Source organism: Cydia fagiglandana, chromosome 18 (genome assembly GCF_963556715.1).
Source record: "Cydia fagiglandana chromosome 18, ilCydFagi1.1, whole genome shotgun sequence".
NCBI classification, from domain to species: domain Eukaryota; kingdom Metazoa; phylum Arthropoda; class Insecta; order Lepidoptera; family Tortricidae; genus Cydia; species Cydia fagiglandana.
The window spans coordinates 17,594,246-17,607,305 of NC_085949.1; the positions used below are offsets into that span (position 1 = coordinate 17,594,246).

Here is a 13,060-nt window from a genome sequence, read left to right on the forward strand (position 1 = left end):
AAATTGTAAAGTTACCTTGCAGATCTCGCATCTAAATATATTTGATCATGATATTTTGAGTTTTATTCACCATTACTAGAGTTCACTTTTATTAGCGATTTCATCAAGATGTAGCTTTATTGAATTATATTTGAGTGATATAAAGTTTGAATGTAACTGTGAGATCCTCGTATTTCAACCCGTACAAGATTAGAACCTTTTTCATGTAATGTCATTGAGTTTTTCTTTATTGATTTAATTGCCATCTATTTGAGTGGCCATCTAAACGTTACGATCACGTGATCGCTGTCTCAGAAAGTGCCCAACGCCGCTAAAGAAGTTCTCACTTTAAAAACATTAGAAAACTAAAGGATTCAGATCGAATGTCATTAGCGCCAAGGAGCCCCCTTAACAACGAATTTTGAAAAACCAGCTTTTGCATTTTTTTTGTACTCGCATTGGGAACATTATAAAATACCTAAATGATTGGTAAATAAATAAATAGTCATTCACTTTTAAACATTTTTTTATTTCAGACATACACAGACGTACACTTATTCGAAGTCAAAAAACACATAAGTTCTCTTGATGATTTTCGGGTTGGTCACCTCTACGAACCACACCCCCGCGTCTTTCCAGATTAAAGTTTTCTGTTTAAGAGGCACGGAGAGGAATGATCTAATGTTGTGTTTTCTTAGCACCTCCAGCAAAAGCCCCTCCGCATGGTATCCCGAGTGTAACTGAAGGATGCTCCTCTCCTCCAGAAAATCTTTGATCAGCTTCTTGAGATCGATCCGGGCCGCCTCCCACTTGTAAATGTCCACGTCAGGTGCCAGCGCCTCGATTGATGAGATGAATGCAATATTTGTTTCGTCGCTATCTCCACATTTATAATTGTACCCTAACCCCTTGTTACTAAACCACAGCCTCGCAACGAGTTCAATGACGTACTCCATTGTTATTTTCTGATTTTTTAATTAATTTTAGAAAGCGTATGCGTCAGTTACAGGTTGCAGGTATTGTGATCTCATTTATGATATTATAATTGGAACTGGTGGGAGGAGGGACTGGGAGGGGGAAATGACCAAACGAGATAGTCTTATGTAATCTTTCAGTAGGAGTAGCAGAGAAAGCGTTATTATTGTTTGTCCTTGTCACACACTCACATTTCTTTTTAATTCCCCACAGTGAATTTAGTATGGTTTATGTTAGGTAACAAATAACCCGACCAAGTTACGTAGGTTATGCTTGATATGTTGTCAGGTATATTAAAACGTGTTTTCAATTTCTTCACTTTGCGTATGTTCTGTCCCTCACGGACTTTCTGACCTCTGAACTCTGACCTCTGACCATTCCGATTGAAAAGATTGAAGAGTATACCCCCAACATCGCACGAGTTTCATGACCATGTCGCATTACAGAATTACAGCATTAGTAAAATCTACTTTATTTCTAGTACTTAGAGTTAATAATCTTTCAAATAAGCTTCATTATCTGACTAAGGTTACAATACTTAATTCAAACTCTCTCTATCTGTCAAATTCTACGGTGAATGGAAGTTTACAGTCACATACGACTTTTTGTTTTCGAACGTCACGGTCTACATCTCAACGATCGGCAACGCGCATGTAACATCTCGAAATTGCAGGCGTCCATAGGCTACGGTGACTGCTCACTACCAGACGGGCCGTGTGCTTGTTTGCCACCGACGTGGTATATAAAAAAAGAAAAAAACTTATTGAACCTTTTTGCAGTCGGCAACGCGCATGTAACAACTCTAAAGTTGCAGGCATCCATAGGCTACGTTGACTGCTTACCATCATGTGAGCCGGATGCTTGTTTGCCACCGACGTATTATTAAAAAAAAAAATCTGGGCCTTTTTGCAGTCTGCAAACTACAAACTACATTTGATAACCAAAAGAGACAAAATCAACCGTAAATAAGTGTGCTAGAAACCCTAAATACTACATGAGCAGGGGGGCCGGAGGTGTCCCCTGTCGAGGTTTTCCTGAGGGTCTAATGATAATAATGATGATGATGATGATGATGATGTATAGGTTTCAAAAGTCTGAACTTGCAAGCGTCCAAAGGCTACGGTGGCTGCTTACCATCAGGTGAGCCGGATGCTTGTTTGCCACCGACGTAGTATATAAAAAAAAAATCTGGATATTTTTGCGGTCGGTAAACTACAAACTCCATACATTTGATAAGCACAAGCGACAAAACCAACCGCAAATAAAAATGCATCCGTGTAAACTATTGAATTCGCAGGCGTCCATGGGCTACGGTGACTGCTTACTGTCAGGCGAGGTCGTCTGCTTGTTTGCCACTGACGTGGTATTAAAAAAAACGCCGATATAAGCCTCATATTTTAAAACAAAGTTATTGAATCTTTGGGCAGTCGGCAGCGCGCTTGTATCCACCCTGGAGTTGCAGGCGTCCAAAGGCTACGGTAACAACTTACCATCAGACGGACTGTATGCTTATTTGCCACCAATGTGGTATAATAAAAGAAAAACCCCTTTACGGTTGGTAAACTACAAACTCCATACATTTGATAAGCACAAGCGACAAAACCAACCGCAAATAAAAGTGCATCCGTGTAAACTATTGAATTCGCAGGCGTCCATGGGCTACGATGACTGCTTACTGTCAGGCGAGGTCGTCTGCTTGTTTGCCACTGACGTGGTATTAAAAAAAACGCCGATATAAGCCTCATATTTTAAAACAAAGTTATTGAATCTTTGGGCAGTCGGCAGCGCGCTTGTATCCACCCTGGAGTTGCAGGCGTCCAAAGGCTACGGTAACAACTTACCATCAAACGGACTGTATGCTTATTTGCCACCAATGTGGTATAATAAAAGAAAAACCCCTTTACGGTTGGTAAACTACAAACTCCATACATTTGATAAGCACAAGCGACAAAACCAACCGCAAATAAAAGTGCATCCGTGTAAACTATTGAATTCGCAGGCGTCCATGGGCTACGGTGACTGCTTACTGTCAGGTGGGGTCGTTTGCTTGTTTGCCACTGACGTGGTATTAAAAAAAAACGCCGATATAAGCCTCATATTTTAAAACAAAGTTATTGAATCTTTGGGCAGTCGGCAGCGCGCTTGTATCCACCCTGGAGTTGCAGGCGTCCAAAGGCTACGGTAACAACTTACCATCAGACGGACTGTATGCTTATTTGCCACCAATGTGGTATAATAAAAGAAAAACCCCTTTACGGTTGGTAAACTACAAACTCCATACATTTGATAAGCACAAGCGACAAAACCAACCGCAAATAAAAGTGCATCCGTGTAAACTATTGAATTCGCAGGCGTCCATGGGCTACGGTGACTGCTTACTGTCAGGTGGGGTCGTCTGCTTGTTTGCCACTGACGTGGTATTAAAAAAAACGCCGATATAAGCCTCATATTTTAAAACAAAGTTATTGAATCTTTGGGCAGTCGGCAGCGCGCTTGTATCCACCCTGGAGTTGCAGGCGTCCAAAGGCTACGGTAACAACTTACCATCAGACGGACTGTATGCTTATTTGCCACCAATGTGGTATAATAAAAGAAAAACCCCTTTACGGTTGGTAAACTACAAACTCCATACATTTGATAAGCACAAGCGACAAAACCAACCGCAAATAAAAGTGCATCCGTGTAAACTATAGAATTCGCAGGCGTTCATAGGCTACGGTGACTGCTTACTGCCAGGCGGGGTCGTCTGCTTGTTTGCCACTGACGTGGTATTAACAAAAAACGCCGATATATGTCTCATATTTTAAAACAAACATGATGGGCCTTTTTGCAATTTCATAGCGGATGTTTTTGGAACTAACTAGCGGTGTCCACTGACGAGGCGCCACTAGCGACATCTATATTGTTAAGCGAATCGATAGTCTGTCAAGCCGGATATGTCAGAAGCAATGTAAAGCAAACTAAAGTATGGTAACCCTAGGAAACGAACAAAAGGCAGGAATGTACATCGAACAGCGATGAAATGTAAACAAAACAGTTCCACAGATAAGATATAAATGACACACGATTTTCGAACTATTCAAACGATTTTTCAAATTTGCCGCCTTTTTCTACTGACTAGATTTGCTTGACCAAGATTAATTAACTTACCATGAACCCCCTCTGACTCTGCGGACTTTTTTAGAAATACTCAGACGGCTGCTCATCTATACATATCATAGCGGATGGTTTTAGAACTAACGTTGCGCATACATACAGTCGCCCTCTGGCGGGGAAAGTTTAGAACTAACGTTGCGCATACATACTGTCGCCCTCAGGCGGGGCTAGCGGGGATTTTTGGAACTAACGTTGCGCATACATACTGTCGCCCTCTGGCGGGCCTGGCGGGGATTTTTGGAACTAACTAGCGGTGTCCACCGACGAAGGCGCCACTAGGGATATCTATTCATTTAAGCGATTCAACAACTCACATACAAAGTGGAGACATCTATTCATTTCATAGCGGATGGTTTTGAAACTAACGTTGCGCATACATACTGTCGCCCTCCGGCGGGAGAATTTTAGAACTAACGTTGCGCATACATACTGTCGCCCTCAGGCAGGGCTGGTGGGGATTTTTGGAACTAACGTTGCGCATACATACTGTCGCCCTCTGGCGGGGGCTTTTTAGAACTAACCTTGCGCATACATACTGTCGCCCTCCAGCGGGGCTGGCGGAAATTTTAGGAACTAACGTTGCGCATACATACTGTCGCCCCCAGGCAGGGCTGGTGGGGATTTTAGGAACTAACGTTGCGCATACATACTGTCGCCCCCAGGCGGGGCTGGTGGGGATTTTTAGAACTAACGTTGCGCATACATACTGTCGCCCTCTGGCGGGGCTGGCGGGGATTTTTGGAATTAACTAGCGGTGTCCACCGACGAAGGCGCCACTAGCGATATCTATTCATTTAAGCGATTCAACAACTCACATACAAAGTGGAGACATCTAAACATTTCATAGCGGATGGTTTTGGAACTAACGTTGCGCATACATACTGTCGCCCTCAGGCGGGGCTGGTGGGGATTTTAGGAACTAACGTTGCGCATACATACTGTCGCCCTCAGGCAGGAGAATTTTAGAACTAACGTTGCGCATACATACTGTCGCCCTCTGGCGGGGGCTTTTTAGAACTAACCTTGCGCATACATACTGTCGCCCTCCAGCGGGGCTGGCGGGGATTTTTGGAACTAACGTTGCGCATACATACTGTCGCCCCCAGGCAGGGCTGGTGGGGATTTTTGGAACTAACGTTGCGCATACATACTGTCGCCCCCACGCAGGGCTGGTGGGGATTTTTGGAACTAACGTTGCGCATACATACTGTCGCCCCCAGGCAGGGCTGGTGGGGATTTTTAGAACTAACGTTGCGCATACATACTGTCGCCCCCAGGCAGGGCTGGTGGGGATTTTTAGAACTAACCTTGCGCATACATACTGTCGCCCCCAGGCAGGGCTGGTGGGGATTTTTAGAACTAACCTTGCGCATACATACTGTCGCCCCCAGGCAGGGCTGGTGGGGATTTTTGGAACTAACGTTGCGCATACATACTGTCGCCCCCACGCAGGGCTGGTGGGGATTTTTGGAACTAACGTTGCGCATACATACTGTCGCCCCCAGGCAGGGCTGGTGGGGATTTTTAGAACTAACGTTGCGCATACATACTGTCGCCCCCAGGCAGGGCTGGTGGGGATTTTTGGAACTAACGTTGCGCATACATACTGTCGCCCCCAGGCAGGGCTGGCGGGGATTTTTGGAACTAACCTTGCGCATACATACTGTCGCCCCCAGGCAGGGCTGGTGGGGATTTTTAGAACTAACGTTACGCATACACAGTGGCGCCTCTAGCGGGGAGTAGAGTGAACTAACCAGCGGCGCATACATACCGTCGCCCTCCGGCGGGGCTGGCGGATATTTTCGGAACTAACGTTGCGCATAGACAGTGGCGCCTCTAGCGGGGAGTAGAGTGAACTAACCAGCGGCGCATACATACTGTCGCCCTCCGGCGGGGCTGGCGGATATTTTCGGAACTAACGTTGTGCATAGACAGTGGCGCCTCTAGCGGGGAGTAGAGTGAACTAACCAGTGGCGCCATCTAGCGGAGACCTTTGGAACTAACGTTGCGCATACACAGTGGCGCCATCTAGCGGGGAGTAGGGTGAACTAAATTGTCACTACCTTACGCATACATACTGTCGCCCTCTGGCGGAAAAGTTCTGATCTCGGAGCGGCATAAACACACTACTACTACAACCGGAGTACACCCATTTACAAGTATTTAGTATAATAACATATTTTTTAAGTACTAAAATCTAGAATCAAAACTTTTGCCTATGGTACTCAAAAAGTCAACAGATAAAATACATTCGTATAATGCACACGTGCAGGGCATACATACAATTTTACCACACTGTGCACAGTAGTAGCATCATACTATCCTAGTAGATTATATCATAATGTCATAAGTTCCGTCACAATGCTAACCTATCTGAGGCCTCCAGTTCCTGTTCTCCTGGTGTGACAGGTCTCCTGGCTTCAGCACCCGTCCTGGCTCTATGGCGCCCTGGAGTCTCCTCGCTGGGAAGATGAAGTCCTCAGGGAACTGAGGGTCTTGGAAACGGACGCAGACGGCCTGGTTGCCGAGTACTGGCGGCAGACCGATGACGGGTGACGCCAGTTGCCTAGGGAAAGGAAAAAAAACTATATAAAAATATTTTTAGGAACAGTCCATTTTTTTTTCTGCTTTTTGTTATTGGTCTATAAGTTTTTAACTATTTGGCCGCCAAAGACGTCAACTGGTGCGCTCGGCTACAGATCAATATGTATACAACAACTAAGGTACAAGATAAAATGAACTGAAGATGAAATGGTGTACGACAGACGTGGCGTTCAAAGGGTTATGTACTTATGATATCGACTAATCACCACTACGGATATTTATATAAAGGGATTTCTGATATCTGCAATTTGCACAAAATCATTTTAAGACAATCTAAAAAGAACGCCATCTCGCGTCGAATAGGGGAACTACTAACCACAAGAAACCCAATTGCATGTCTCTAAGTACAGCGCCACCTAGCGACTTACAAACGAACTTCTTCGTATGGCGCAAAACATTACCTGCCGTCTTGAACCCCACAGGTTACATTAGAGCAACGCCATCTAGTATAGGACAGAGGAACTACTAAGTAGAAAGTAGTAAGTATCAAACTCACCCGCCAATGCAAACGCAGTCGGCACTGAGCATGACGTCCCCTCTCACTCCCTCGCACCGGTACGGGTATCTCTGCTCCTTGTCTATGAGGTGGCGCAGGTCTTTGCCGGCCGCCTTGTAGAGGCCGAGGAGGTATTCGTAGCTCTTGTTGCCGGTGGACACGTAGAAGCGGTCGTGGCCGCGGATGTTGCGTTTTACTACGAAATAAATACAATAGGGAATATTACGCAAAACTCTTCGTAGAGGGCTTCACTAACAATCGATATTTCGATTTCTGCCTCTCTATCACTCTTGCTTATTCGATCGATAGAGGCAGATAAAGAAATTTCGATTTTAGCGTTTCGCGGTAGGCCACCTGTGAACAAACCGCCTTGGTGCCTCAATTTCATAGTGAAAACTTGTCTAAAAACTGTTTAAGGCCTAGTATGTATAAGTTACTTTATGGTTCAATAAACAAATTAGTGCTGCACTCTGGCGGCAGAACAGTAATACTCCCTATACTTTAAAAAGTATACATTTTTTTACAGTATGACAATTGCCAGCAGATTTAAGGCCTGTGCACACCGGCTGCGTGTGCGTGACGTGCACGTGCGCGTGCGGAGTTGTAGTATACAGATCCTTATGAGAGATGGCACGCCGCTTGCGTGACGTGTGCGTGTGCGGCTCCAACATTTTAGCGCACGCACACGCGCACGTCACGCACACGCAAGCCGGTGTGGCTCGGCCTTTATCCTTTATCAGTTTGTTTTGGTGCAATTCGCTCTGAAAGGATTAAAACTTATACTTACTTTCAGTCTGTGTGAGCTCCTTATAGTAAGGCTCCAAGGCTTTAAAGAGCCTAGTTTCGTCCACGAACGGCAGTAAGGCCACGCCTTGCCACGCGAACTTCTTGCCGTTCAGGTCGATCTTGAAGTCCGTCGGGTAGAAGTCGATGATCGGCGAGAACTAAATGCAAAAAAAAGTTAGATTTTTTCTTAAAAGCGTTGATAGCCTAGCGGTAAGAGCCTGCGGGTTACAGAACTTATGTAAGATATTGTCCAGTCGATTTTCGTCAAGGCAAATATCGTGAGGAAACCGGACTTATCCCAATAAGGCCTAGTTTCCCCTCTGGGTTGAAAGGTCAGATAGCAGTCGCATTCGTAAAAAACAGCTGTTATAAAAATATTATCGGCGCAGTCATCTACTTGAAATTGGGAACGTACCTCAAATAATAAAACACATATATTCACATAGACCACCTCCTCCTTTTAGACCATATCTATCCTCGCGCCGCCCAATGTATATAAGGATGTACACTCAGTTTCGATGGAATGTCAACCTTAATTAAAAACAAAGTAGGTAGCATTTCATTTGTCTAATTTTTGATCAAATGAAATTCAACCCAATTGAAAATACAACAAGATTCTAACTTCCTTGGCTATAATTTTGTATGGTGGGCGGCACGAGGCTATACAAGTATACATTACCGGATCGCTCATAAGTGTGGCCCAGGGCTTCGGCACGTGCTGTGAACTCGCGGCCGGGAACACGCCCATCAGCTGCTCGAGGGGCCGGAACTGTAGCAAAAGACAAGCAAAAACCAACCTTAATAGTGTAGGATTAGAGTCAATTTACAGGTGACCTACAGAAAAGTTAGACAGTTTATTTAAACCGTCCTTATTATTTTGGGAATAGAGTCCCTTATTGGTTGCGGGCCTCAATCTTGATGGAGTCAGATCAAAACGACATCTATGAAAGAACGAACGGAACATTAACAGCAAATAATATCACTTATATTTCTATCTGGACAGACGATCTTGTTAAGGTCGCCGGAAGACGCTGGATGCGGGTCGCTTCCAACCGGCACGTATGGAGGTCCAAGGGGGAGGCCTATGTTCAGCAGTGGACGTCTTATGGCTGAGATGATGATGATGATGATGATATTTCTATCTGTAACACTGCCTTATACAAGCGGTGCAGCATACTCAAGAATTTTAGAGAGATTTTAGATATATTAAGAACAAATTTATTAAAAGCGACCTTATTGTTTAAGTAATAAAGTAGCTTACAGGTAGCGTGCCCTTCTCGAACTTGGTGGAGAGCCCTGACACGTTGACGAAGTCCGAGGCGAAGGGCGCGTAGTGGTAGGGGAAGTACCACTTCCAGGAGGCGCAGCCCTGGTAGTAGTAGCGGAGCACCCAGCACAGCCCGCGGACGTACTGGAGCGCCACGCGGTACCTGACGATAGGCATAATTAAATATAAAAAATATAAATTAAAGACACACCTCTTCGCATGTATTTTACACTCACAAGGATTAAAAAAAGTCTGGCCTGATATGATGAATTGACTAATAATGACGATCCGATAAGTAAGTACGTCAAGAAGGAAAACTTTCCTAAGTAGCCAGGACAGATACATACAATAAGTATAAGACAGATGGAGAAGGAGGGATAAGTCCGCCTTTGTAGTAACCCAGCCTGTGCCATATTTGTGTTATGTAGAATAAATAGTTTATACGTCCATACATACATTAATAAATAAATAAATATTATGGGACATTAACCCAGTCCCACAGCACGCGAAGTAAGGCGTCTATTGTGGGTTCTAAAACGAGGCTTTCTATATACCTACTGAACACAGGAGCTGAATCAATTTACACCAGGAAAAAGTATGTCCCAACTTTTCTGCTACGTTTACTTAACATAATTATCACATTTTTGTATCTCTTGCTCTAAATTGTTTTGTTTTAACTGTTAGGGCACATTCAGATTTGACATGGCAAAAATGACTACCCTTCCTTATACAGAAGTTTTAGGCGATTATGCTTAAATCGTGTATTTATTCAATCTTGACAAATAAAGGGTTATGATAAAGAAAGAACATTAGTCAGACCACTTACTTAAATTCGAGGTTGTCTCTGGCCACTTCGAACTTGCTCTCGTAGTAGCGCTCCTTGAAGCCCTCCTCCGAGAGGCGGACCTCGTCGTGAGCGTCATCATCATCATCATCAAGTCTTACGCTTAATACCAGTACTAACGGCCTAGCCAGCACACTGACCTGAACTCTAGGTTGTCTCTGGCCACTTCGAACTTGCTCTCGTAGTAGCGCTCCTTGAAGCCCTCCTCCGAGAGGCGGACCTCGTCGTGAGCGTCATCATCATCATCATCAAGTCTTACGCTTAATACCAGTACTAACGGCCTAGCCAGCACACTGACCTGAACTCTAGGTTGTCTCTGGCCACTTCGAACTTGCTCTCGTAGTAGCGCTCCTTGAAGCCCTCCTCCGAGAGGCGGACCTCGTCGTGAGCGTCATCATCATCATCATCAAGTCTTACGCTTAATACCAGTACTAACGGCCTAGCCAGCACACTGACCTGAACTCTAGGTTGTCTCTGGCCAGTTCGAACTTGCTCTCGTAGTAGCGCTCCTTGAAGCCCTCCTCCGAGAGGCGGACCTCGTCGTGAGCGTCATCATCATCATCATCAAGTCTTACGCTTAATACCAGTACTAACGGCCTAGCCAGCACACTGACCTGAACTCTAGGTTGTCTCTGGCCACTTCGAACTTGCTCTCGTAGTAGCGCTCCTTGAAGCCCTCCTCCGAGAGGCGGACCTCGTCGTGAGCGTCATCATCATCATCATCAAGTCTTACGCTTAATACCAGTACTAACGGCCTAGCCAGCACACTGACCTGAACTCTAGGTTGTCTCTGGCCACTTCGAACTTGCTCTCGTAGTAGCGCTCCTTGAAGCCCTCCTCCCAGAGCCGGACCTCGTCGTGGGCGTCTTCCTCTTCCTCGTCGAGCCCGGCGGCTTCGGCTGTGCGCTTGCGACCGCGTTGTTCAGACTCTTGCTGCAGAAGACGACATTTCCAATAAGAAAAAATGGAAATAAAACGCATATTAAAAATTAAGAAATATAAAATCCGGCCAAGAGCGAGTCGGACTCGCGTACGAAGGGTTCCGTGCCATTACGGCAAAAAAATCACGTTTGTTGTATGTATACTTAAATATTTATTTTATTCTGTTTTTAGTATTTGTTGTTATAGCGACAACAGAAATACATCTTCTGTGAAAATTTCAACTGTCTAGCTATCACGGTTCATGAGTTACAGCCTGGTGATAAACAGACAGACGGAGAGTGGAGTCTTAGCAATAGAGTCCCGTTTTTACCCTTTGGATACGGAACCTCGAAAAGAAAAAATCTTAACTAAAATCTCATGAATAAAAAACTGCTCTGGTCTTTATCGCTTCGCTAGGCAGGGTGCCTAGAAGGCTGCCCGTATTGGCCCGCTGGATAACACTGCTGATCCAAAGAGCGAAAAAGTGACCAGCCCTCAGGTCACCATAAGTTAGGTCTTTATAATCGCGAGATGAAGACTGGTCTGGCCCAGTGGGTAGTGAACGTGCCTATGAAGCCAATGGTCCTGGGTCCGAATCCCGGTAAGGGCATTTATTTGAGTGATGAACACAAATATTTGTTCCTGAGTTATGGGTATTTTCTATGTATGTAAGTATGTATTTATCTATATACTCGTAAGTATGTATATCGTCGCCTAGCACCCAAAGTAGAAGCTTTGCTTAATTTAGGGCTAGGTTGATCTGTGTAAGATGTCCCCTAATATTTATTTATACATGCAAACTACCTCAAACCACTACATACGGAGATAAATAACAGATAGGAATGGAGTTGGTACTCACTTGAGCCTCGGCCTGCATGCCGGCGCGGCGCATGTTGGCCGCTTCCTCGCGAGCGTTCTGCACCGGCTTGGCGGACGTTCCGTAACCCACTACAGCCTGGAAATAATACCAACACAGTAAAAATACTAGTGCAGTCAGCAGCAGAAGTTGTTAAGCGGGTCAGGTGTTCAAAATCATCTTGACGGAACTTTATTGTTAATAGAATAAGAGCGTGTCAAGGTTATTTTGAACACCTCACCCGCTTAGCAGCTTCTGCTGCTGACTGTACTCAAATTTTGACAACAGAGTAAGGAACAAAAAGGGGATTAACTTTGGAGAAGAATAAATGAAGGTAGAAACAAGAACCTACAACTATAGTCTGGCAAACCCAATTTGTCAGTAAATAAGAAGAAAAACGATACTCGTTCCTTTTTTGTGTTTTAGTACCTACCAACGTAAGACACAGAGAGTATGATTCTCTCTATCTACGAGTATGTTTTAAATCAAACAGCCCCATATACCATTCGTTGAGTTTTCTTACAATAGGCGCAACAAAACTTGGAAAAAGCGGCAAGTCACAAAAATGCCTATCGCAATACTATAATGGAACACTCCAGAAAAATCAAGGATAATCGTGAATAATTTTGAGAAATCGAAAATAAAATAAGCTTACCATAGGAGCAAACTGTGTGTTGTTAAGCATGTTAAAGTTCGGCCGCTGCTGCTGTCTCTTCTTGGCCTTCTCCCTGGCTTTGAAGTTGAGTTCGTTGGCGTGCCGGCGGCGGAAGATCTCGTCCTCCACCTGGCCCAGCTCGTCCATGATGAGCTGCACGCGGTCCAGGTTCACGTCGCCCGAGTCTGTGATCCAACCCTGGGAAAGATAAATTTATAATTTAGCACATAGTATCAATAGCGTGTCATAGTATCAATCTGGGGGAACTAAGGTAGGTGGGTAAGTTTTATTTATTTATTTTATTAGTTAATTATTAGTTTAGTTTTAATTTATTTAGTTTATACTTAATTTTAATAATAGTTTGTATAAGTTTTGTTAATGAAATTATAAATAACGTGCCAAATCACTTAGTACCTGCATGTATTTACTATTACCTATAATACCTAAGTACCATAGCGTGTAGCTCAAAAAGAGACAGATGAGCCCACAACTACACGTAGCTATTGCTTCTCAACCGTAGC

At 44.4% G+C, this 13,060-nt stretch overlaps 1 protein-coding gene across 1 annotated transcript in view; it reads right to left on the reverse strand.

Moving 5' to 3' along the window:
- Positions 1-13,060, reverse strand: part of LOC134673455 (5'-3' exoribonuclease 2 homolog) — a 62,277-nt gene that overhangs the window by 29,943 nt on the left and 19,274 nt on the right. The window contains exons 7-14 of the mRNA XM_063531444.1: positions 12,540-12,737; positions 11,888-11,983; positions 10,880-11,040; positions 9,258-9,426; positions 8,676-8,765; positions 7,998-8,154; positions 7,211-7,406; positions 6,480-6,676 (exon numbers count right to left, since the gene is read on the reverse strand). Coding sequence (XP_063387514.1) covers positions 6,480-6,676; positions 7,211-7,406; positions 7,998-8,154; positions 8,676-8,765; positions 9,258-9,426; positions 10,880-11,040; positions 11,888-11,983; positions 12,540-12,737 — 1,264 coding nt within the window. The remainder of the gene's footprint in view (positions 1-6,479; positions 6,677-7,210; positions 7,407-7,997; positions 8,155-8,675; positions 8,766-9,257; positions 9,427-10,879; positions 11,041-11,887; positions 11,984-12,539; positions 12,738-13,060) is intronic.